Raw genomic sequence first — 27924 nt, forward strand, 5'->3', positions numbered from 1 at the left:
TTATGATTGTACTTAAGAACTTTGATAGAGTTGAAGAATTTCCTATTAAATATCCAAATTAAGAGGCACTAAGAAATCACGAAGACATACTTAAAAGATGTTAGAAAACAAGATTAGGTTGTGGACAAATTTGCAGTGCAAAGGGCTATCTTTTCCATGCCTTCACTCTCAAAAGGCATTCATTATTCAGTTCTGAAAATCAATTGGCAACCAGCTCACAAGGTACTTCTTAAATTGTTAGATTGGGAAAAAGTAGAAAATGAGGCTCATGTTGAGACAACACCAACTTCAGAAACCCTACACTTGTACCACCACATTCAGATCTCAGAGAATTGTTGCTTTCAGGCTTTAGTTTTCTATTATTAATTTTGTTATATTCTATTAAATAAACTTGGTTGAAATAAAGTTAATTACAATCTTCTATAAAGAATAAGAAAAGAGATTGGTATTAATAGGAAGTTTGATTTAGCAAAGAGAAAAGTGAAAGAATAAAATCACATGACTATCTTAAACTGGACATGTTGTTCAAAGTTATAGCCATTCATTTTCAAAATTTGCGGCATATCATCTTATTCCATTATTTTTTTTTTCTCTACATATTTCTTCAAAGCATCATTCCTTACTAAATATATGTTTCCCTTTCAAATTATGCTTCATATAAATAAGAATATTTTGTATGTATTGTTAGGTTAAGTGTTTCAAAAGAGTTTCATCGTTTAAATTAATTATATCTTAATTGAATTAAGATTGGTTTGATAGAAGGTACATATAATCTCTTAATGTATTATCTTATATACATCATTGACTATATTTTTAAATTATATTTATAACCATTTTTTTACATGAACAACTTTCTGAAACGTTGTATATACTAGGACCACGGCTTGTTTGTTTTTGAAAATTATATAACATGACATGTTGTTTCTATCGCAAAAATATCTAGATTTAGCATCTAGTTTGTGTATGTAAGAGAAGTTTTTTTACAACTAGAGAATAAATTTTGATTGCGCAATTTTACATAATTTATCAATATTAAAAACTATTTATATGAGAATGAGTTTTTTCATCTTTAAACTTATGATTATTTTTATAAAAAAAATTGAGAGGGTATCTCTTGGTTAACCCTTGATTTAAAAAAACACTTTATATTATTATATTATTGAATAGTCTCACAATTAACTTTTAATCTTATTTGAGTGATATATTTGGATTAGGATAATTGTAGCTTTTCAATGAGTATTCAATGTTATACAAAGTATTGATTAAAACTTGTTTAAGGGTGTGAAACCACTAATGAATATACATAGTCACTTAATTTAGTTATAAAAATTGTATATGGATGTCTTCTGTTCAGTCTCATAAGTGAAGATACATGCAAAGATACTCTAATGTTCAAGTCACTATGTGCGGCTAAAAGTTAACGTGGTCATAAGAAAAACAAAAAATAATTATGTTCAATATCTTGGAGGTAGTTGTCTATTTATATAATATTCTTAATGGGTCTTTACTTGGATGGGCCTTGGAGGTGAGCTCGTGTCATTCTTAATCTTGGTTTAGTCGTTATTTAGTCATGATAATTAGTTTTAGATGCTTATTAGCATTTGATTGAATACATAAACATTTTATGACCGTGTAGAAGTGTTTTCAACCTTGTATATAGTACTTCTTGGTCTAACCTGATACTTCTAAAACGTACTTGGTACTTCTCGACAAGATTAATGCTCTCGACCTTACTTAATACTTCATGGAAAGACTAGTACTTGACAAGACTCGTACTTCTCTATCTTGTTTAGTATACTTCTTGACAAGACTAACATGTTCCTAACTTATTTAATGTTTGGTCTAAACCTTCTCAGTTTATGAGCCATGTAGTACATTGACCCCTAGACTTAAGTGCATTATGATGAGTCTTAAAAGAAAATTTAATTTCCTTGCCTGGATGTCATAAAATATGTATAGTATACTGACATTTCAGGTTCAAGTAGGTGAAATAATATAAAGAATTTAGAAAAAAAAATTTAAAGCATCTTAAGGGATGTGTATAATAAATGTTGGTAATGTATAGATATAAAGTGACGGATGATCATAATCATCAGATACATTGGGGAAGAAGTAGAGGAGTAAGTTGAGAATGATTTTCCCTTAAAGGATGATTATGTTAAATTAAAGGCCTTAAATAAGAGGAGGTGAATTGTTTTTGAAAGATTTTCGTAAGTATTGAAGGTAGAGTGAAAAGTTATAAAGAATTAATCAATTTAAAATATATTCAGCCAAATAGAAAATTGTTTTTAAGTTGATTTCAAAAAATCAACCAGTTGTTTTCACAAAACAACCAGTTGTTTATACCAGCAAATTTGAAAATCAAAGTTAAAAGAGTTTAATGAGTGTATGGATATAGAGAGAGATTCACAAAATATGTTTATATTGGTTAACTCTTAACCAAGAGCTACATTCAATCTTCAGAAAACCTCTGAGGGTTCACTGTGTAATCAAACCTAAATTACATAACACACACCAAAATTGATGATCTTGAACCTCTCAAGAACACACACTACTTTTGGCGAACCACACAGTTTCCAGAAACACCTTTTGAAACTGCACCACACCAAAACACACAGAAATACAATGTTCAAGGAAGAAGGGAATAGAATACACCTAGGTAAATCAAAGATTAAAGTTCAGAATTACAAGACTCAATCTTATTCCAATCTTGAGATTATCCAAAAGCTCGTTGAAATCTTGAAAACTGTTTTTGATTAATCTCTCTTTCTTAGTTAATACATATGAGCGTAAAACAAACAAAAATATGTAAATAAGTTTAACTCCTCTACAAATTGTTGCAAATTTGAAACACAAAAACAAAACATTGTTAAGTTTATAGTTGTAGTGTCTTATGAAAAAATAGAAAAAAAAAACGAGGATAAGAAAAGAGAAAAGAAAAAAAAATGAGAATGGAAGCATATAAAGGATGTGAGAGAAGGGAATAAGACTTGAAATACATTAATCTTGTACTTGATAAGTTCAAGGAACACAATTAAGAGACGGAAGTGAAAGAAGTTTTTGATAGGGATGGAAGTGAGAAGTTTTTTATAGTGAGGGTGAAAAGTTGTTGATAGAAAGGAAAGTGAGAAGTTGTTGATAAAGAGAGAAGTGGAAAATTACCAAGAAAGATATATTTGGTTAGAGGATAGAATTATAAAAATAAAAGTAAATATCAAAAGAATGAAATAACAAAAATGTTCAAGATAACAATAAAATGAAAAAAAACTATCTTATTATATATTTCTAAATTAATAAAATAAAATATTGATGTAAGGATAAAATGAAAAAATAAACGTGTACATAAAAAAAATATTACGAAGAAAATCTTCTTTATATATAGATATAAATTATTATTATTATTATTATTATTATTATTATTATTGTTATTACTATTATTATTATCATTATTTTTATTATTATGTTTATTATTATTATAAATATTTTAATTATTAACAATAATATTAATATAAATATTACTAAAATCAATAATAATAATATTAATGTTATTAATAGTAGTAATATTAATATTAATGTAATAATAATATTAATGATAATAAAATGAATATTAATATTACTAATATTATTAATAGTATTAATATTATTAATAAATAACCCTAAACCCTAATATTAATATTAATATTTATTAATAATATTAATATTAACATTAACATTAATTATTATTAATAATAATACTATTAATATTATTATTTTTAATATTAATTTTATTACTATTAACATTAATCATCTCAAATAATAATATTATTATTAATAATATTAATACTATTATTATTATAATTATTATTAATATTTATAATATTAATATCATTATTATTATAAATATTACTATTATTATTTATTAATAATAATAATAATGTAAAATTATTATTAATAATAATTATGATAATATTAATATTAAAATTTTATATATAAAATGTTTTTCGTATGTTATGCTTAGACGCATTACACAGAAAACAAATTTGTATATAACGTCTAGGCATATTACAAATAAATCCTTATGAGTGTCTGGAACATTACATATAGGAAACAACTTTGTATATAAATCTGTATGTAATGATTGGGAGCATTATATACGAAAATAAATTTATATGTAATGTATATTAATAATAATTTTATTATTATTTTTAGTATTTTTTTTTAGGTTATTGGGTTCTTGGTCTTCTTTTTCAGTGCGAATTCTCGGTATGGACTTTTGGTTTGGGTTTTTCAGTCTTGGTTTTTGGTTTGGACATCTCGGTCTGGGTTTTCGGCTTGTACTTCTCAGTCTGGGCTTTCAGCTTTGAGCTCTCGGTCTGGGTTTTCGGATTGGAGCTCTAGGTCTGGGCTTTCGGCTTGAACCTCTCGGTCTAGGCTTTCGGCTTGGACCTCTCACGGATGAGTGTGTGTATCTGTAAGGTGCTCCGATGTCGATGCCAAAGTCAGAATTGGTACTAGTTAATTATAAGATAAATTCACTCTACTTACCTTTTAGGTTGAACATTTATTTATAAGACCCTCTTATTGGACTTAGAGACTGCTTGGGTCTTTTCTTTTTGCACCTAATATTTTTTAAACACACACCGGTATCTTTGGGCCTATTTTATGGACTTTGCTACAATAAGTAATTTAATTTTATTTATTTATTTTTTGTATTTAACCTTTTAGCCTGGCCTTTCGATACAACCTTTCGGTTGACCTTTCGTCATAACCTTTCGGCCTAGTCAGTACAATATTAATATTATTATTAAATATTAATAATAATAATAAAATTAATAAGAATAATAAGTAAATTAATGATGATAATAATAATATTATTATTTATTGTACTATTATTTTTAATATTATTTTTATTAGTAATAACAACAACAATAGTAATGTTAAAATTAGTAATAATAAAAATAATAATATTTTTAATAATAATAATAATATGTAAATATATATACAAAAATATTTATGAAAATCTATTATAATCTAGATGTAGTGTTTAGTTTAAAGATATATGTAATGCTGAATTTATTTATGGACCTATATTTGTATGTAATATTGAAATTCTTTGCAATAACATTATATGTTATTGTAAGTTTTTTTTGACATTAGAAATTTCGAATTCGTTGCTACAAGGACTATGTCACCCACATTATTGAAGAAAAATCAAGAAATTGATATTATCCAAAAAAAAAAAAAAACATGCCATTAAAATAAATGGAATGATAAAGAAGATTCAAAGTTTGGAGAATGATGAAATTCACGATTAAGCAACAAAATCCTGATTTATATGAGAATAATATAGAAGAAATGATGACACGAGCTTTTGGAAATGAAAGTAATATAGTTGCTCCATGCTCCTTTATTGCAATTCGTGTTCGTGGCTTATGATGAGGTATACGTTTGAACATTTTAAGTTTGTTAATATTTTATATAACCTTTCATAAATTGGAAAAAGAAATAGTCACAACCTGCAAGTTGTAAAATGTCACAACTCTATGCTAGTGCCTTTTGATTCAAAAATATGATATGCCCTTGTATGGAAATCACTCTATTGATAGAAGGAATTATTAACTTCTTTGAAGGATTGAAACCTTTCAATAAAAATAAAAACAGATTTGATTGAAGTTGCGTTGAATATATATATATATATGATTGTTCTACTATGTTACTTCCACAAGTGAACAACTAATTTTTTTTAGAAAATTAAAAATTGATTTTTGAGATACAACAATTATGATATGTGAATCTCATCACGATTCACTACCTTTTTAAATAAATGGAATTGATCTAGAGATAAACACAACATTTATTGTGGAATAGAAGACAAACTTCCAAAGGACAATTAACCTAGGGCATATATTTCTTCCATTCATCAAACGAAGGTCACTCATCCAAGGAAGGAAAGTAAGACAATTGAACAAAGTTGGAGAACTTAATTTTTTACTAAGGATTTTGCATTAATATAAGTGTAATGTTGTAAAAAAAATTCACACATCTCCTAACATGTATATATGTTTTTTTTTATAAATTTACATGTAAATAAAGAATGTGAATAAATAATATATATATATATATATATATATATATTATATTTTTTATTTAGTTAATAGAATGAGAAATTAGTTTAAAATTAAATTGATATCTATTTTCTATTTTTTTATAATAGTATTTTATTTTCAATTAAAAACTTATATGATTTTTTTCAATATTATTTTAAAATGGATAAATAAACTTTACAGAATTAGAAAGTGAAATTTAAATTTAATTTATCAAACAAAATATACTTCTTACAACACACAAATATCAAAACTATTTTTATAAAAATAAAATAAGAAAATTTAAATTTACTTCACCATAAATATTTTACCAATTTTTTTAAAAAAATTTAAAATAGTTTTAATGTAATTAAAATATTTTAATTAATTATAAAAGTTTTTAAATAATCAAATTTAAATTTTTAAATTTAGTGTCTAAAATATAGTTTTAGACAAATAATTATATATTTTTTACTATTTATTACAAACTATATAAGATTTTATTTTACAATGACAAATTTTAGGCAACATCATAATTAATATATATATATATATATATATTAAAAAAATATATATAATAAATATATCACATTTTTATTACAAAAATAATCAAATTTTATCTACGCATAAATATATTATCTTTCAAAATAATTATATTCATTATATTTAAGTGAATTTTTTCATATTAGTACTAAATTAAATAACATGAGAACTTTGGAATATATATTTTTTATTTGGAATTTTTTTTTATCATAAATGAAATATGTTACAAAATTGTTATCTACATTATTCATATTTATTCATTTACAAAATTATTTATATTCTAAATTTTAAGTTAAACATGGAGGGCTTTTTAGTACAAAAATAATAATATAATTTTTTTATAATTAAAATTTATAATTTTTTTATAGATGTAATAGTTGACTTCAAAATATATATATTAAAATTGTAATTATAAATGTATTACAACTGAAAATATTATTACTACTTTATATAATATTTATATTTCTTACTTACATATACAATAATGTTTTTCAAAATTAACTTATAAATTATGTATTAAGAAATTAATATACAAATTTACAATTTTTTTTACCTAAGATAACTATGATATTTTTTGACTTTTTATCAATTTTATTTCATAACTTAAACCAATTATATGTTATAATTGTATTTAAAAAAATAAATTTATTAATAGTAGTATGATACTCTATAGGTCCCTTCTTTTAACGAGTTATGAAATTTATGTGTATACAAAATATATCAACAAGTCTAATTCAACAAAGTATTTATTTAAATATGTCAATAAATATTCAGATAAAATCAAAATTAGTGCTACTTCTATAAACTTTAAATAAAAACCATAAAAAATCGTTATTAATTAATGAAATAAAGATATTTGTACTTTTGTAGTAAACATTTATAATGATTAGCATTTGTTACATTTAGAACTTATTTATTTAGAAAGTTGAATTATTGCTACTTCTATAAACTTTAAATATAAACCATAAAAACTCGTTATTAACTAATGAAATAAAGATATTTGTACTTTTGTAGTAAACATTTATAATGATTAGCATTTGTTACATTTAGAACTTATTTATTTGGAAAGTTGAATTATTTATATTAAAAAATTGTTGAATTATTTATTACAATTAATATGTAATAATTTGTTTGTAAATGATATTTATTTTGAGTATGTTCCAAAATCTAGACATTACATGTCAAATCATTTAAAAAACAATGATAATCCAAATTAATATATTTAATTTGGTAATATTTTTATTATAATTATTTTATATTATTATTATTATTATTCTAATTCAAATATGATAGGTAAAATTAGTTTCTTTTGTGTATTATAAAATTTATTTTTATTAATAATAACAATGTTTCTCCATAATAACAATGTAAACCAAAATTATTTATCATTATTTTATTTTTATCAAATCAAATTTATATAATAAATATATTATATATTTTAAAAATAAATCCTGTAAGTGGGCAAAGTACTAGTTACATATAAAAAGGAAATTTACATTCAAGACAGAACAAAGGACTTTCTGGGAAAGAAAATAGAAATAAGTTAAAGAAACCATAACTTCCCAAGAATGAAGGAAACAAAAAGAAGAGCATGATCTTAAAGACTCAACAACTAAGAAGAACACACAATTCATAACATCAATTCAAATTAATGCACTGAATGGGTAATGGAAAATATCGGATAAAAACATTAACACGCATTGAATAAAATATATGTTTAGAAATTAATAACTCATAAATTCGTGATTTGACCAACTTGAATAATAGTATGTTAAGAAACATGTACTTTTATGTAGTTTTTAATTTACTTTTAAATTATTCAATTGGTTTTGAACAATTTGATTTTTTTTATTAGGTTATTGTGATTATTTTTTCATAACAATAATTTTACAGAAAAGCTTAGTTAAAATCATAATTTAATAATTTAATTGAAAATGATAAAATAGTTCATGAATTTACAATGAGTCTTAAAAATACAAATTCAAGTTGTTTTTTATCAAATAACAAGAATATTATATATGATAACAATGATACTAATAAATTGAATAGATAGGTAATATTTGATTATATTAAATTCTAATAACACTAAAAGTTGAATGACATTAATGCTTAAAATTAATTTTACAAAAATTTATTACACATTAATTTGGCATAAAATTATCCTTGTGTAACATTTCGACAATAAATAGTATTTTATATTTTTATCTACAAAATTAATTGTTAAGAAAATGATGAGATTTAAAATAGTGTGTGTGAGAGTGCAACTTGAGAGAGCAAAGAGGTCGAAATCCATGCAATTTTTGTTAATGGCCCAACCCAGTGCGAAAATCCGAAATTTTATTAAGAAAATAAAAAGGGAATATGCAAAGGTGGGGCCCACTATATAAATATACGTACCTCGTATTTCTCACTCTCCACCACTGCAAAATTTCTCAGTCGATTATTGTTTCATTTTTTGCTTGTTGAATGGGTCAGGTTGAAATTCGATTGCACTCTTCTTTTCTATATACATTGTTAGATGTTAAATCTCTTCGTTTGAATTGCGCACAGAAACAGGTGAAGAAAAGCGATTATGGCCACAAGAACGAGAAAGGAAGCAAGAATGAGGAACCGCCATCGTCATACCCGACCACGGTTGTCTTCAAGATCGACATGCACTGTGACGAATGCGCTTCAAAGATCATCAAATGCCTTCACGCTTTCCGAGGTTTTCAAACTTGGACAAAAACAAAACATGTTTCGCCTCTCAAATTTTAATTAATCTTTTTCCGGTATTGTTTATTTATTTACTGTCGGTTTCTTTAATCCGACTTAACTCAAGAATTGAAATTAATTCATGTAGAAGGTGTGGAGAGTTTGAAGCCGGAGATCAGGACTGAAAGCGTCGACTCCATTAAACCAAAGGACAAGCTTTCTGGGAAGACGAAAAAGAATGTTGATATTGCCTCTCCTGTTCCGGACAAGGACAAGGAAAACAAGCCCAAAAACAACGAAAAGAAAACCAAAGACAACGAAAAGAAAACCAAAGACAAAGAGGTGTTAGTGTTATATTAATTTAAGAGCTAGTTATTATTATTTATTTTATTTTATTTTTGTGGTTTGTTGCGTTTATGTGACAGGCTCCGGTGACAACAACGTTGCTGAAGGTTCTTAATCTTTGCCCGTGCCAAGGTTGCTCCAATAGGATTCGCCGGGCAGTATTGAAGATCAAAGGTGTTTCTTTTTTCTTTTTTCTTTTTATATTTTGGATTTAGTGTTTATTTTTGTTTGTGGTTTTGACACGTGTTGGAATGGTGTTGTAGGGGTTAAGGAAGTGAGTACTGATAGGGAGAAGGGGATGGTGATGGTGAAGGGCACAATGGACGTGACAGCTCTTGTGCAGAAGTTGTCGGAGAAGTTCAGGAAGAAGGTTGAGGTGGTTCCTGCCAAGAAGGATAAGGATAAGGATAAGGATAAGGAGAAGGAGAAAGGAAAGGAGGAGAAGGAGAAGGAGAAAGGAAAGGAGGAGAAGGATAAGGATAAGGAGAAGGAGAAGGAGAAGGGAAAGGAGAAGAAGGATAAGGAGAAGGAGAAGGAGAAGAAGAAGGAAAGGGAAAGTGAGAAAGAAGGTGACAAAGGAGGGAATAGCTCCACCAAGAAGAAGAAAAAGGGTGGCAATGAAGGAGATAATGATAAGGAGAACGAGGGAGATGGTAATGGCAAGGGGGAAACTGAGCAAAACAATAATCATATGGTACCTGCATGTGGTTATGGTTATGGTGAATACAACTACATGGGGCAATATTATCCCGCATCAGACATGTTCAGTGATGAAAATCCCTATGCTTGTCACATTATGTGACGAGGCTTTGAGTATTTTATGACACTCGAAGAAATGGTTTTGAGGTGATTTTATGAGCTTGGGGTACAAAAGAGTCGCTATTTTTTCTTCCACTTTTTACTTAAGATAATCCTTTCTTTGAGCTAGGTGTGGATAGCATAGAGAGAATTTTGCGATTGATAGACTTGTTTTATTGTTCAACCTATATAGACTTTGTTATTATATATTATCTAATGCAAGTGTAAATGATGAAAGGGAAGAGACTATGTCCCAATTTGGTTACTTTTTGTGTTGAATAGGTCTTAATATTGTAACAGAAAAGATACTAGTACTTTCTTACTTGTCATTTCTACCTGAATAATTTGTCCTATTCATTAACCAGTGTCATTTCCTTAGTGCCAGGTTCGTTAGTGGAGTTTGAACCTGCCACGGGAGAGTTGAGGATGTTGGACAAGAGTGGGGCTCACTCCACTGCTTTTTTCCAGCCATGCTACCAATTCTGCTACTTCCAAGTTTATTTTACACCATTTACTGTTCTTCCACTGTGCTCACTCTACAAAATTAATACAATTCCATAACTTGGGTCAGATATTTTTAACTCCCATTGTATTGCTACTGCATTGAGGCAACGAGAACAACTTTAGTCACCCAAGAAATCAGGTTTATCTTGAGATGAAGTGTTGGAGAGTTCCATTTCGTAATTTTATCATTATATGCATATTACTCAAAGTGGTAAACTATAAACCATTATAGGAGTGTACAGACTAGCCCTCTTTTGCTTTTATCAAGGCAGAAAAGGAAGTTACTGGCCGCATCACCTTCGTTTTCAATGCATGTGCTACGTGAGGGATCATATAGTTCTTGCCATTCACTCTCGGTTTTAACCATGTGATCCCACACCACTGTGCAATTCATTGGAAAAAGAAACTAGAACCTCACTGACCAGAATAGACAACAAATATTCAAAGAATTCAAGATTCCACGTGATTATGATTTTTGTTTACTATTACAATTTGCATGGGCTCAAAATCATTTAAGGATAAGCAAAGAACAAATAATTTTTGTCTTCAATTGCATTCGATAATATACAAAGAATATTCACTCACATTTATGACACCTGTCAATGTGACTTTATAATTTTTGAAGTGTTCCACTCAAAAAATTATTCAAAAAATTGTCCGAGCAATGGTAAGAAAATGGTCTTGGATGGTTGACATTGAGATTGAGAAAGAGTTGAATATAAGTAGTTAAAGATATAATAATGCAATGAAAGAAAGCGTCCAAAATTAAGGACTCGAAAGTATGCATGGTGGTGGAGCATTTTTCTACAACATTCTATTCAATTTATAAGAGTATGGTTGTCCTTATCATGTCCTTCCGGAGGGGACACGTGGAAGCGTACCTCACCTCCTACTCCTTCCACTGCACCCGAACGGAGTTTTGAACCCTAAGCATTGGTTTCATCAGAATTTTACACTTTCACGGTACCATCAATCCACGGTAGCACTCTGGATCTATCTTCTTCTCTCACTTTCACCAAAGGTTTGCATTTCCTCCCTCTGATTTTTGCTTTCATATTCAGTTTTGCATATTTTGTTGTTCTCTTTTGGACTTCTTACTTCATTGTTACTATTCAGAGGTTAGATATTGAAGATGGTGTCTGACGCAAGCAAGAAGAAGGCAGCACAGAAGAAGGCGGCGACGGCCGCCAAGAGAGGTGGCAAAGCGGCAGCTGCTTCTTCCAAAACGTCGTCCTCTGAGAAGCCTGCCGACAGGCTCGCCGACGGAATTGGGGAGATTCAGATTTCCGATCGAACCTGCACCGGCGTCCTCTGCTCTCATCCTCTTTCGAGGGATATTAGGGTGAGTACAGGGTGTTACACATTCACCGTGGAATACTCTGTTTTATTTTTATCTATGTTGATTACTATTATTATGTTTTGTTTGAGTTTGTCTATTTGGTGTTTCGGTTCTGCTCATTGAGGGTGAGTTTAGAATGCTTGTAGCCTTTTGACTGTTAAGGAAAAGCGTTAATTTAGTTATTGTAGCCCTCGACTGTATAATGTTGAAGAGGTTTGGTCTTGAACAAAGAATCTGGTTTCTAAATAATTGAATAATTTATTTCCTCTTTTCTTATTTGAGGATACAAATACATTTCCTTGCACCTATAGTACTTGCGTAGTTATCTTGATGCCCTAAGTTACCTAAATTACCTTGGTGCCGAAGCATTTTGCTCCATGTAATATATTGATAATATTTGTCTGAAGTTATGCTGTTTTGTTTTTTCTTTTTCTAGAGAGTCACAGTCATTAATTGTTTCTTGCTCAATGTTTCCCTTTGGCTTTTTAAGAAAGATTTCCATAAAATTTATAATTGAAAATTCTTAGAAAGTACCCTACACCACAAATCTCCTTGTAATGAACTTTGATAACATCTAAGAAAATGGTCTAAATCTAACTCAATTCATTTCTTCATATATTGTAATTTGGTCATTTTATCTGAGGATGTCGAATCTCTAACAAAAATATTTTGCCTTACTTTTTTGTATGCGTATACTTCATTCTTCCCTGGAAATAGAAAAGTGGTAGGAGAATAATCTGTGCAAAACTTTAATTTTTAATACATGTTTTCAATACCTGCAATAGTTAAGTTCTCTAAAATGGGGTAGACATTCCCAGTTTAGCGGATCTTTTGGCTTATTTTTGCTCGCATGAGTGCCTAGCCAAACAATTGGGTTTGTAGCATGGGCATTCTACCATGTTGTGCCTTGGTCAAAAACTTGGTTCTCATTCATGATTGTAACAAAATACTCTCCAATAACTAATTCTTTTAGGAAGGTTAATACAGTAATCTTATGCACTAAAAATAATATTGTCTCAAGTGTAGTTAGTTGCTTACACCATTACAATGATCATTATTGATTGACGTATTTATGCTGCAATTACAGATAGAATCTCTCTCAGTTACTTTCCATGGACATGATTTGATAGTTGATTCTGAATTGGAGCTAAATTATGGAAGGTTGGTCATCCTTACTATTTTGTTCTCCTTTTTGTTAGGATGCTGTGAAGTGACTATGTTTACCGTATATTCCTTTCAGACGTTATGGTTTGCTTGGATTAAATGGTTGTGGAAAATCTACCCTTCTTACGGCAATAGGTTGTCGAGAGCTACCTATTCCAGATCACATGGATATTTATCACCTTAGCAGAGAAATTGAAGCCTCTGACATGTCTGCATTGGAGGCTGTCATAAGCTGTGATGAGGAAAGGTTGAAATTGGAGAAAGAAGCCGAAGCTTTGGCAGCTCAGGTATGTTTAGTAGTATAGAATCTGTTTTGCTCCACATTTTGTGTTTTGGGATCACTGGCTCACTCAATTGATTTTGGGTCCAGGATGATGGGGGTGGCGAAACTCTTGAACGTATTTATGAACGATTGGATGCCTTAGATGCATCAACAGCAGAAAAGCGTGCCGCTGAAATTTTATTTGGTCTTGGTTTCAACAAGCAGATGCAGGCAAAGAAGACCCGTGATTTTTCTGGTGGCTGGAGAATGAGGATAGCTTTAGCTCGAGCTCTATTTATGAACCCAACCATTCTTTTACTTGATGAACCAACCAATCACCTCGGTATCATCCCTCCTTCCTAGATAAAATATGTTTTTTGTGGCTTAATACTCATATTACTTGCCATGTTTTATGTATTGACTTTCACGTGACTGGTGTGATGATTTTCTATCCTGAATCATTTGTGATTTTAAGTGGCTGCAGATTCTTTTATCTATTTTATAAATTATGTCCATCAAATAGAAGTCCTGAATTTGTTGAATCCTCCTGGTTTACCCGGGGCTAGGCCTCTGAGTATAGTTTTTATTTTTCAGAGCATTTTTTGTGTGGTGCCTGCTTTAGAGTACGAAAAAAGGATTGCCGTAGCATTAATGCTTCAGGGTAGGATAATATATCACTAGATGCTTGATATCCATCCACATGGTTGATTTTGTGAATGCCAGATCCATTTGTTTTCACTCTTAAATGTCAATCAAATTTCATTGATCTTTCGTAAAATTATATTATATTATATTTTACTTGAGAAATTGTCGACCCTTTGCGCTGCATTATCATTTTATTTTATGGTGGTTGTATAATTGTATTTCTGCTAATGCAACTGATACAATACAATCTTAACCACATCCATTATTGATGTTATTTTTCTTGAACTCTCAAATTAGATTAAATTTATTTGTTTTATATGTGAGATGTTATTGCTTTTGTTTTTTAGTTACACTGTGAGTATGTTTCACCTCTGGTCCTGGAACAATTGCTGATTCATAGGTTTTTAAAAATATATTTGCAGATTTGGAGGCTTGTGTGTGGCTAGAAGAGAATTTGAAAAAGTTTGACCGCATTCTGGTTGTGGTTTCACACTCCCAGGATTTCCTTAATGGTATCTGCACAAATATCATCCACATGCAAAACAAGAAGCTGAAGCTCTATACTGGTAATTATGATCAATATGTTCAGACACGTGCTGAGCTTGAAGAGAACCAGATGAAGCAGTACAAATGGGAGCAGGAGCAAATTGCCTCTATGAAGGAATATATAGCTCGATTTGGTCATGGATCAGCAAAACTTGCACGCCAAGCCCAGAGTAAAGAGAAAACTCTTGCAAAAATGGAGCGGGGTGGACTCACAGAGAAGGTGGTAAGAGACAGAATTTTGGTATTCCGCTTTGTTGATGTGGGAAAACTTCCCCCCCCTGTCCTCCAATTTGTTGAGGTGACATTTGGTTACACTCCTGATAATCTGATCTATAAGAACCTTGACTTTGGGGTTGATTTAGACTCTAGAATTGCTCTGGTTGGACCCAATGGAGCCGGGAAGAGTACGTTACTGAAGCTAATGACTGGCGATCTGGTACCTGTAGGCGGCATGGTTCGACGCCACAATCACCTTCGAATTGCACAATTTCACCAGCACTTGGCTGAAAAGTTAGACTTGGAATTATCTGCTCTCCAGTTTATGATAAAAGAGTACCCTGGAAATGAGGAGGAGAGGATGAGAGCAGCTATTGGTAAATTTGGACTGTCGGGTAAAGCGCAGGTGATGCCGATGAAGAATTTATCTGACGGGCAGAGGAGCCGCGTGATATTCGCATGGCTAGCTTATAGACAACCTCACTTGCTACTTCTGGATGAGCCAACCAACCATTTAGATATTGAAACAATTGACTCATTGGCTGAGGCATTGAATGAATGGGACGGTGGCATGGTGCTTGTTAGTCATGATTTTAGGCTCATAAATCAAGTGGCCCACGAGATATGGGTGTGCGCTGATCAAGCTGTGACCAGATGGGAAGGTGACATTATGGATTTTAAGGAACACTTAAGATCCAAGGCAGCTTTGTCTGACTGAACAAAATTGTTCATGTGTTTATATTACAACCTGTGCCTTAAATGGCACAGAAAAGGTTTAGAAATCATGGTTGCTGACCATCATACATAACAGGGACGGTAGACGTAATACATATTTCTATACGAATCTGCTATCCGAATCTGCTAGTGCGCAGCTTATGTTATGAATGATATGTTGTATCGTGAGTGTATAACATTCATCATTTATGACAAGGGTGGAAAAAAATCCAAATTACAAAATCCAATCCATAATTATTCAAATCCATATTAGTTTTAATCCATTTAAATGGATTTATCTTAAATCCAAATTCTTATTTTTGGATTTTAAATCCAATCCATTTAATTGGATATCTATTAGATATAGATTAGATGCATTTTTTGATTATCCAAATTGTATTTTGGGTTGGATTTTGACTTGGCTCGATCCAGGTTGAGTCAAGACAATTCGGGCCTAGGTTGAGCAAAGTCGGCCCAAGTCCACGTCGAGCTGAGTCATCCAGGTCCAAGTCGAATCGAGTCGGTATGAGCCAAAGTCGAGACAAGTCATTTCGGGCCAAAGTCGAACCGAGTCAACCTTGGGCCAAGTTGAGTTGAGTGGCCGATATTGAGTCGACCCGAGTCGGTCGGGATCTATATTGAGTCGAGTTGGCCCATACCAATGTCTAGTCGAGCCGGTCCAGACCCATGTCGAGCTGAGTCTTTCGGGTTCGATATTGAGTCGAGCGGGTCCGGGCTGATATCCAAACGATAAAGTCAAGTCTAATGTCAACCCGAGCGGGCCTAGGCCGATGTAGAGTCGAGTAGGTCCAGGTCGATGTCGATGTCGAGCCGAGCCGATACTAAGTCGAGCGGGCCCGATGGCAAGTCGAGTAGGCCTGAGCAAATGTCGAGCCGAGCGGGCCCGAGTCCATGTCGAGACGAGTGGGCCCAAGCCTATGTTGAGTCTAGCAGTCCCAGGCCAAATTCAAGTCAAGCAAGGTTGGAAGTCGTTTAGGCCCAGGCCGATTTTGAGTTGCCCGGGCCCCATGTCAAGCCGAGCGGGCCCAGATAAAGGTCGAGATGAGTGAGCCCGAACCGATGTCGAGCCGAGCAAGCCCGGACCAATTTCGAATCATTCAGGCTCGGGCCGATGTCAAGTTGAGTGGGCCCGGGCTTAGGTCGAGTCGTTCGGATCGTGGCCGATGTCGAGTCGTCCAGATTGAGGCCGATGTCCAGTCATCCGGGCCCATGCCGATGTCGAGTCGAGCGGGCCCGTGCCGATGTTGAGTCGAGCGGGCTAGGGTCGTTGTCAAGCCGAACGGGCCGGGCCGATGACGAGTCGTCCGGGCCCAAGCCGATGTCGAGTTGTTCGGGCCTGTACCGATGTCAAGTCGTCTGGGTTCAGGCCGATGTCGAGCTGAGTGGGCCCAGGTCGATTTCGAATCATTCGGGCCCGAGCTGATGTTGAGTCGAGCGGGCCTGGGTCGATGTCGAGCCAAGCGAACCCGGGTCGATGTTGAGCTGAGCGGGCACGGGCCAATGTTTAGCCGAGCGGGCTTGGGCTGATGTCGAGTCGTTCGGGCTTGGGTCAATGTCGAATCGCTCAGGCCGGGGCAACTGTCGAGTCGAGCGGGCCCGATTCGATGTCGAGTCGTTCGGGTCTGAACTGATGTCGCGTCGTCCGGGCCCGGCTCGATGTCGAGTCGGCTGGGTCTCAGCCGACGTAGAGCCGAGTTGGTTCGCGTCCAGGTTGAGTCGGCTTAGGCCCAGTTCGAGCCATGTTAGTCTATGTCCATATTAAAATATATTTAATGTAATTGACAAAGTAGATTTAATCTAATTAACAAAATGAATTTAATCTAGATTTAATTAATTTTAAATGGATTTTTAAAAAAATCAGATATGTTTATAAAGTTAAAGTTTTTTTTTTTTTCAGCAATGAATTAATGAATAAAAAGAGACACTTTAGGGGTATCTCAATCCTTATACAACTCCCAGTTACACAGATATAAACCATAGAAATAAAAATACAGGAAAGCTTTCATTTGCTCAAACATAAACATAATAATTGTTCTTAAACCAAAAAAAAACTGCAAGACTAATTCTTTCACCCGTGAATCATTCATTTGCTTCAACTTAAAAGGAACTTGAAAAGTCAGCTGCAGAATTTTCCAGTAGTACTCTTTTCCAAATCCAGTTCGTTATGACAACACTGTAGCCTTGAACCACCCTTAACCATTAAATCCTAACTATTATAGAAACCTGCATCACGAATCTACTAAGCATTATTAAAACAGCACCCATCCGTTAACCACTTCCTAGGCACCATTCCACAGTATCTTTGGATCCATAAAGATATTCCATCAAACCAAAAAACGTGGATCCACAATACAAATACTTATCAATACAGATTCTCAAATTCTTTCAAATCCTGAATCCACAATACAAATACTTATCAATACAGATTCTCTTCTTTCAAATCCTGCACCAGTGGCCATATGCCCCCTGTACGCCTTCAACGTCTTCTACGTGCTCCCCACCACTATCCTCTAGAAATATTAACTCCTTCATCAAACATCAGCATCTTCGGATCACCATCTTTTCACACTTCCATCCTCTATTACAACATTCATATTCTGCTCCCCTTGGGCTAAACCTGCATCATCAACACAACCTTTCCCACCTCTCAATCTGGCTTAAACAAGCAAAACAAAACTAGGACCTTGCTCTTGAAAGAATTATAACATATTATAACATATTTATTACCTCACCCAAACCAGACATTCAGGATATAATTAGGGTTAAAGATAGCTTCTGTAAAATACATGCATATGAAAAAATAGCAACACTTTTAAACCCTTACCTAGTTACCATGTTAACACAGGTTAATGGTGATAAGATCCAATCAGAGAAAGAAAATATAACTTTCTTTTCTTTGTGTTTCAACCACACCCAAGATTGTACTTGCGCCATAGTGAAAATCTCCTCTGCGTCTACCTTTGCTTGTTTAAAAATAACCCTGTTTCTATGCTTCCAAATGCTCCATACTATGGAGATCCAAAGACTTTTCCATAAATTATTGCCCTCTTTGTTAGAGCACATACAAGAGAATTGTTCAAAATGAAAAATCAATTCTTTGTGATTCGCAGAACTAATTCCCAACCAGCTAAAGCACATGTTCCAAACCTTACTTGATTCCTTACATGAAAGGAGGATGTGTGCAATAGACTCCTCTTCGGTTCCACATAATGCACATAAAGTATCTCCTAATATCACACCCCTTTTGTGCAAATTTTGTTTTGTTGCTAACCTATTCGAGAAAGCCCTCCACACAAAAAACATAGCCGATGACGTAACCTTTAAATTCCAAAGAGAACCAAACACAGAAATCCCCCCACACCCGTGATTAGCAAGCTTATTATAAGCGGATTTTACCGAAAAGGTGTAAGATGGAGGATCATTCCATAACCTTGAGTCCTCTTTATCTGGTTGTAGTAACACCTGTGATATTATTGACATGAACTCCTCTACCATAGTTTTTTCCCATTCAAACCAATCTCTTCTCCAATTAAATTTCCACTCCCACCCAACTGCGTTCCAAATGCCAAAATTATCTATAGTCTTGTCTTTAAGCTCAGAGTTATTGTATATTCTTTCATATCTTACTCTGAGTTTACCATTAGTTAGCCATTCATCTTCCCAGAAATTGATCTTCGCCCCTGATCCAACTTTCCAGACCATATTCTGATTGAACCAATTAATTCCTTGGTCTGAAATACTGGCTCTGAATAAATCTACCCACCATCTAGACGTAAATCTATTTTGTTTCGGAACATATGAATTTGACAACCACCTCAAACCATACTTAGATTCTAAGACCTCCTTCCAAAGACCATATTCTGTAGACCCCAGTCTCCATAACCATTTGGCCAGAAGTGCCTTATTGAAGTGCTCAATACGCCTAATACCAAGACCTCCTACCTCTTTCTCTTTACAAATATTATCCCAACTAATCCAAGTAATTTTCCTCCCTTCCGTACCCCATCCCCACAAAAACTTCCTCTGTATATTTAAAAAAGGATAGGTAGAATAGTGGTATAGCATTGATAACTGATTTTATAAGGCACATTCTTCCCGCAAAAGACAGACTCCTCCCTTTCCATACCGAAAGTTTCTTCCTTATCTTTGATACCACAGGCTCCCAAAAAGAACACCTAGATAGGTTACCTCCTATAGTTAAACCTAAGTATGAGAAAGGTATCTCCATTATGCTGCAATGGAGTATTTCTGAATATAATTTCACCTCGTAACTATCTACTCCAATTGCGCCTAACTTACTCTTAAAGAAGTTTACCCTTAGGCCCGAGCTTAATTCAAAACATCTTAAAATAGCCTTAATACACCTAATATTTTGCACGTTAGGTTCACATAAGAAGAGGGTATCGTCTGCAAATTGGAGTAGATCCACCTCCACGTTTTTATCCCCTATTTTAATTCCTGATAACAAGTTTTTTCTTGTCGCTTGTTTTACAAGCCCAGATAAACCTTGTGCTACTATCAGAAACAAAAACGGTGTCATCGGATCCCCCTGTCTAAGACCTCTAGTTGGTTTAAATTCTTTTGTCGGACTACCATTTATCAAAACCGAGACTGTAGCCGATTCAAGGCAAGCTCTAATCCACTGCACCCATTTTTCACAAAACTCAAGTCTTCCCATCATATAAAATAAGAACTCCCAACTTATCGAATCATATGCCTTCTCAAAATCAAGTTTCACAATCACTCCCCTTTTCTTTCTTCTTTTCAAGTCATCAACAACCTCATTGACAACAAGAACACTATCTAACAAACCTCTATTGGACAAAAAAGTTGACTGTGAACCGTCAATTGCCTTCTCTATTACTTTTTTAATCCTATTAGACAACACCTTTGCAAAATCTTATACAGACAACCGACAAGTGAAATAGGTCTATATTCTTCAAGGGATTGAGGGTTCTCAGACTTGGGGATCAACGTTAAGAATGAGGCATTACAACCTTTCGGAATCTTCCCCTCGTTGTGAAAGAATTTTACTGCTCCCAACACATCCTTTTCTAGTAGACACCAGTACTTTTTAATAAAACTAAAAGTTACTCCGTCAGGTCCAGGACTTTTATGAGTATCACAATTCCAAATGGCTTCCATTATTTCCTTTTCTTCGAACGGTTCTATCAATAGTCTATTATCAGATTCAGAAATCTCCTTAAATTCCACATTGTCCAACCTAACTCCAATATCTTCGATGGCCGACATCTTATTCTTATAAAACTCTTTGACCACCTCCTTTACCTTATTTGGTTCTTCCACCCAAATGCTAGAAAGATTACAGTGTGCTCCTTTTATCTCATTTCTCATCCTCCTCCATTTGATGGAAGCATGGAAGAATTTTGAGTTGGAATCCCCCTTTTTAATCCATAGTGCTCTTGACTTTTGTTGTAATATGGATTCGTTCCTCTCATTTATGTCCTGTAGTTGGCTCAAAAGTTCTCTTCTTTCTCTGATCTTATTTTCGTCCAAGCCTTCTACATCATCTCTCATATCTAACTCTTGTATGTTCCTCAAGATTTCAAGTTTGATTTTGTCAACGTGCCCGAATACATCTTTATTCCAACCTTTCAGATCACTCTTTAACATCTTCAGTTTCTCTTTTAACACTAAGATTTCAATGCCCTGGACCATATAATTTTCCCATTTACTTTTAATAAAATTTTCAAACTCCTTATCTTCCTGCCATATGTCAAGAAACCTAAAAGGTTTTGGACCCCAATCCACCACATTTGATTTTAGTATTAAAGCACAGTGGTCAGATATTTGTCTATCTAAAACATATTGCTTACTTCCTGGCCAGTGTTGTAACCATTCAAAGGAAATTAAAAATCTATCAAGCCTGCTCTTAGCTTTACCATTAGGTCTATACCAAGTATATTTTCTTCCAATACAGGATATATCTACCAGCTCCATATTATCAATGAAATTATTAAACTCATGTAATTCTTTCTTATAACCATTACCATTGGAACTATTTATCCCCCTACGTTCCCTTTCATTCCTTATAGAGTTGAAATCCCCCAAAATGCACCAAGATTTACACGGATCCCTTTGTCTAATCTCTAATAAATATGCCCACATTTGCCTTTTCTCTTGCAAATTGCAAGAAGAATATACGTTTACAATAACAACTGGAATATTTTTCTCCTTAAAGACCCCCGAGAACACTGTAAACCTCCTGTTGATGATTTGATTGGAACATTGAAAAAACTTTTTATGCCAAATCATTAGAATACCCCCTGACCCGTTAGTTGGATTGCTATAAAGATGATCAATGTCATTATCACCCCATAACTGACAACAATTATTTATACTAAAAAATGACAACCTTACTTCTTGCAAGCACAACATTCTAACATTCTCCTTTCTGATCAAATCCTTGATATACCTCCATTTCACAGGACTCCCGAACCCTCTCACATTTAACGTAAGGATTCTCATTGATAACCCGTAACCTCCCTCACATCCCTTTGAATTTTCATGCTCCTGTCCCTTTTTTCTAATTCTTCTAGGCTAACCATGACATTTCCTTCAACCCCACATGTAGCCCCTATCTGTTTACCCAGTTCCCATACACGAATTGTTTCTAGACTTCCATGTTTTAACCAAAACAAACGATTATAGTTATTTATTGTCATATCCGAAACAGAATTACTAATATGAGATAGGGCTAACCTTACATTCTTGCGTTCTTCCCTCTTACTGATTTTGCTTGACTCCCCCATCCAGAAAATTCTTCTATCCTCAGTTGAGGATGAATTAATTGTGACTGGTTCAAAGCCTTGTTTTGTTTGATGGGCCATAGCATCTGCGGCCAATTGATCGTCGTTATTTGTTGAATTATCGAATGGAGCATAAGTATCCCTTATTATGCTTAAACACAATCCAGGTTGAACGTTAGAGTTCGTATTTATGTGCTTAGTTTCCTTCGAATTCTGTTTGAGAGAGGAATGGTATGCTTCCCCTGTTTGTGACCCACACAGCGAGTCCTCCACCCTCGAGATTGACTTCGGAGAACCTTGCATCCCCCCCTTCACCGCCACCGTTGGCGACGGCTCACTAGGTCTCGTTGTTCCGTGCGTAACCTTGAGCAAAATATTGGGACGCTCGTTGATCTTTCCATTACAGGTAACCTCCTGATGTGCGACGTCAATGGCAGCCCCTGTTTGTTCATTCTGTTCGGAAAAGTGAAGGTTGAAAAAAGTTTCTGAATTAACTGGGCTTCCAGGCAACCCGTTCCACAGCGGCGGCACCCTATTGGCATCTGGGCCATGTTTCGATAAAGCCTCCATTTGTTTTTTATTACTACACCTCCCCTCCTCCTTTTCACTAGTTTCCTTGTTCACCACACACTGGGCCGTTTCTGAAGGACCACATAAAAATCCCACGTCAGCCCTAGTAAGAGCCGTTGGGGCTCCAGACCCTAGGTTTTCACTACCTATGATTGATTTGAGAATAGGCTTAGAGACAGGGCCTACAGGTCTAGCCAGGATGGGTTTGCAACATGTTGCCGGAGCACTAGGTCCTAAATTCCGACAGCCTTGTGTCGTCGGAGGCAATGCCTTACTCGCATCCACCATCGAATTCTCCTCAACGACCTTTCTTACCTCTTCGAAATCCCTGCTCCCCGATCCCACTGAATCATTAGACGCTATTGAGTCAATCTCTGTTTCGATATCTTCAGATTCTTCGCTCCAATGGCACTGGCAAAGTTTATAATCTGGAACTGTGTATTCTTCCTCCACCGAAACCTGATACAAAACATCATTAATGTTCATATAGCTAGTAATCTTTGCCTCGCACCCCACTGAAATTCTAATTCTGAACCTTGCGTACTCCATCTCTTCCAATGCTAGAGTTGCTTCATCAATCTCAACGAGGGTTCCCAATAACACAGCTATGTGCTTGAAACAATCGTAATTCCATAGTTTCAAAGGTAAACCTCTGCATCTCACCCATACCAGTTTGTCTACCGCTACGAATTGCTCATTCCAAGGGATAATTGTGTCAAATATTTCTTCGAACCATTCTTTGTTCTCCTCTATGGCGTCTTTGATCGTCATTTCATTTTCTCCCTTCAGTAACACATGGAACCCCCCCAGAAATTTAACCTTTATAAAGCCAAGACCACCCAGAATAAAACTTTCGTTCAAGGTTGAAATTTTGCTCAGATCCGATACTCTTCCAATATGACAGGTATTTAACAATTCTCTGGGAGTTTCTTCTGCTTTAAAGTGAATAGCATGTAAACTTCCCCTGTTCTGCGGTGTTGCTCTGTTCCCATTGCCATTCTTAACAGTGTTTGCATACGAAGTTGTTCCCTTTGCCCGCCACACTTTTTTAATTTCTTTCTCTGGTTCTAATGCCTTCTCTTTTAGTTTTGCATTCCACTCCTTCCTTGTTTCTGCTGCTCTGATGTATTTAGGTCTATTAGCATTCAATTTCCAACTCCCAATCCATATTGTATTCAGATGATATTTCAGCTCCCTAACATTTTGTACTCCCAGAAATCTTACAAATCCAAACCTTTGCTTCTTTATATTTAATTTTCTAGATATGAAAACATCACTCACCCTTCCCCATCTTCGAAAAATTTTCCACAAATCAGACTCTTTAAGATCAAAGGGGAAATTGGAGAAGAAGAAAGGTGTTCCTCTTTCGTTCATTTTCATGCAGTATTAGATATTTATATAGTTAAAGTGGATATGGATTTTAAATCCAATCTATTTATTTGGATTTGGATTTAGATTTAAATTGGATTTTGACCTTCCTAATTTATGCCAATAGTTTTCCCCTACCCTCGTAATTCTTCACCTCACAATTCCATATGAATATTCTATAAAGCCAATACTCAAAAGCTTAAATAAGTTTTGTTTAACCCCTTTTATATTCTTCCTTAATCTAATTCCATAAAATTGGGCAATAGGCATTATGGATGTCCTTCATATGTATTAAGAAAGAATATGATATATTCACAACTCACTTTTTTTTTTATATAATTATATTACAATTTTTAAATAATATTATTTTAATATTTTTTATATAATTTAATTTTAAACTTATTTTTTATTTTATATATATATATATATATTTATTTTTAAATTTATCATATAAAGAATTGTGTATAACTCTAATAAAAAATTGTACACAACTCTAATCAATAATGGTATACAACTCTAAAAATTATTAAAATATTATTTTTTATTTATTAGTACATCTCCCTCGATAAATTTGATTATAGAACATAAGAAACCTAATATTTGGTTCTCATATATTGAATTATACAACCATGGTTCGGGAAAAAAAAATCAGCCCTCATTTCTTTTCCTAAAAAAATTACCTTTTTATTTTGTAATTCTCTCTTCCAATTTTATAGTCTATATATGATCAATTTGAACCAACCTAATAAAGTACGAGTTATAGATTTGTGTTACTTGCCAAAGGTTGCTGGAAAGTTAAGCATGGAACACGTTTTATGAAAAAAGTAAGTGGTCAAATGTATACTACAAAGTTATGACCTATGTACATCACACACTGAATACATTTTTGTTTATATGAAAAAAAAAATATAATATATATTTGTGTACAAGATGTACTAAAAAAAATAGTGAAGCTTTTCTGATTAGACTAAACGTCCCATACAGCACAAGATTACAAGCAACCCCCACTCTATATACTATCCCATATCCTGACCATGACAAGTCCAAAAAGACTTCATAACTTTATGATATGACTTAGCATTATCTCACTCCTTTTCCGTCAAAAACACATTTTTAACACATTTTTAACTTCAATAACTTTTGAGTACGTTGAGAATCTGCAGCACATTAAAAAATAAATAATATTTTATTAAAATAAAGTAATTATATTAATCAAATCACAATTATAAACATATATTTTTCTAATATACAATTATCAAATTTACATTTTCCATAATTTTCAGGTATCTATCACCATTTGTCAGGTATCTATCATCTTTTGTCAGGTATCAATTCACATCTTCATATTGTCTATCATAACATAATCTTTCTTCCTCATCATCTTCAAAAACCAACTTCATAATCCCACTTCGTTACTTATATTCGACCATTATTGAAATCCAAAGACAAGAAACATCAGAAAACATCTTTATAATTCAGTTATGGTTTAACTAGGCAAATGAATTTGCTATCATATTTATACGTTAGTTTTAACTTTTTTGAAGAAACTAATTTCAATTTTTTTTAAAAGAATTTGTCCAAACCTACTTTAATTCTTATAAGTTGTGAAAATATATTGGGATAGAAGAGACAATTACTTTTCTATTTATCAGCATCTTCACATCGATGAAATATAAAAACATTCATAAACTTTATCTTATAAATCAGATTTATAAGTATTAACATATTTAATTTTTCTGTTTTAAGTTATTGGACTTTGTTTATTTGACTCAACTTTTCTTTTCTGTTTCAGCTAGGTCTTAGTCTTTTTCTTATATATACACCATATATTTTACTCTGTAATACACAAGTAAATAAGAATTTCTTTTGTATTTTATTTTCTGTTTTTTTCTTTTTTACACTTGAGTCATTGTCTCTTTGACATTTTCAATTAGGGTTCATCAGAACCTCTCTTTCTACATTACGATTATGTGCGTTTCATTTCATGCACCACATTAGACAAAGAATATTCATCTTCATTGACTATAATAGTAAGGTTGAGTTAGATTAAAGATTATTTTTTAAAATGATATTAGAGTTTATTCAAGTGAGAGTTTGTTAACCTTATCATGTCATAAGATTAAATTAGTCAATAGAAAAAGATTTAGAATAAATTTGTTAACTAATGTATAAATACAGTTCAATTTTGCAGGAAGTATCTCTCTTAGGTATGTACAAGAGACGAAATAGACATGGTGTCTTCATTCATGATAATTAATTTTCATGCCCTGCCCGAACTTGAATACTAGTGTGAGTGTGTTCTTGATGCACAAAGGTGTGTGTATTTGCATTATTCATTGTACATTGACAGCTGTACAATCCCAAATTGCAACTTTATACATGAATATAAATGCCAAAAAAAAGTTGCATTGCATAGCATTAAAGTCAGTCGACAAGCAGCAGAATCATTGGTCACAGCCTTAATTTCATTGTAAGTAAGGATGTCCCTAATTATCATAACATCTTTTAACTGGGTGGGAATACACGGGCCAAAAAGTGCATCTTAGCTGGTGGGAGCAGAGACAAGTTCAAGATATTTCATCAAAAAACCAAGCAGTTTCAGATTATCATAACATGTTTTGTTTATAATTTACAAATTTCAGACGTCATATCTTGTTTTCAATTCTAGTTACTGTTCTACTAATCATCATCATATTATTATAATAATTGTGGTGCGTTTATTTGGCCGTGAACAAAGTAATGAACACACCCAACTCTTGGTTGGAAGTTCACACGTTTGAAGGACAAAATATCGAAGTAATTAAGACTGGTGCAGTGTTTTTTGTTTTTCCTTTTCAAAACCCTTTGAACGCGAATTGAAGATTTTGACTTAGTCACGTTTGGGTGCCTAAGCGTGTGTGACAATGGAGAAACAAATACACACTGTATCGTTTTGTACCAATGTCCATTTATGTTCGAGTTCCAGGGACTTGTACGTTTTACAAACAAATACAGTTATGCTTAGTTTAAAAGTTACACAAATATTACAACAAATTTTAATGTAAAAAAAAAAAAACTACATGTTCTAAATACATAACTGAAAAAACTACTGTTTTTAAAATAAAATGGTTCAGAACTCTTCCGGTTTTAATTCAAATATCTTGTAAAAAATAGAAAACGTTATACATTAACCGTGCACCATATACATTAATTAGTGTAAGTTTCATAAAGATAGGATCAATGAAGACAAACTAAATGATATTAGTATGTGGAACATTCTTATAGTGAAGTCTAATCCTCACTGCATAAGGTGGTGAGTGAAATAAAACCAGTAATAAGATATTCTTCTGAAAACAGAGGTTAAATTAATTTAAAAAAATGAAG

General features: G+C 33.0%; 3 protein-coding genes across 4 annotated transcripts; all 3 read left to right on the forward strand.

Moving 5' to 3' along the window:
- Window positions 1-8911: 8911 nt before the first annotated feature.
- LOC137834407 (heavy metal-associated isoprenylated plant protein 3-like) lies at window positions 8912-9922 on the forward strand. The gene is made up of 5 exons (XM_068642463.1): window positions 8912-8974; window positions 9081-9312; window positions 9448-9641; window positions 9725-9802; window positions 9908-9922. Exons 1-5 carry the CDS (start codon window positions 8912-8914, stop codon window positions 9920-9922), a joined length of 582 nt encoding a protein of 193 aa, XP_068498564.1.
- On the forward strand, window positions 9459-10716 carry LOC137834528 (heavy metal-associated isoprenylated plant protein 4-like). The gene is made up of 2 exons (XM_068642554.1): window positions 9459-9818; window positions 9908-10716. The coding sequence occupies exon 2, from the start codon at window positions 9943-9945 to the stop codon at window positions 10444-10446; it is 504 nt and encodes a 167-aa protein (XP_068498655.1). The 5' UTR covers window positions 9459-9818; window positions 9908-9942; the 3' UTR covers window positions 10447-10716.
- Window positions 10717-11693: 977 nt separating this feature from the next.
- LOC137835703 (ABC transporter F family member 1-like) lies at window positions 11694-16080 on the forward strand. Of its 2 annotated transcripts, none has more exons than XM_068644317.1 (6): window positions 11694-11967; window positions 12063-12288; window positions 13373-13446; window positions 13526-13736; window positions 13820-14054; window positions 14779-16080. In XM_068644317.1, exons 2-6 carry the CDS (start codon window positions 12079-12081, stop codon window positions 15834-15836), a joined length of 1788 nt encoding a protein of 595 aa, XP_068500418.1. In that variant the 5' UTR covers window positions 11694-11967; window positions 12063-12078; the 3' UTR covers window positions 15837-16080. The 2 variants fall into 2 exon arrangements, with proteins under 2 accessions (XP_068500418.1, XP_068500419.1); XM_068644318.1 differs by having other exon boundaries at window positions 11734-11967; window positions 12070-12288.
- Window positions 16081-27924: the final 11844 nt, after the last annotated feature.

Source organism: Phaseolus vulgaris, chromosome 5 (assembly GCF_000499845.2).
Source record: "Phaseolus vulgaris cultivar G19833 chromosome 5, P. vulgaris v2.0, whole genome shotgun sequence".
Lineage (NCBI taxonomy): Eukaryota > Viridiplantae > Streptophyta > Magnoliopsida > Fabales > Fabaceae > Phaseolus > Phaseolus vulgaris.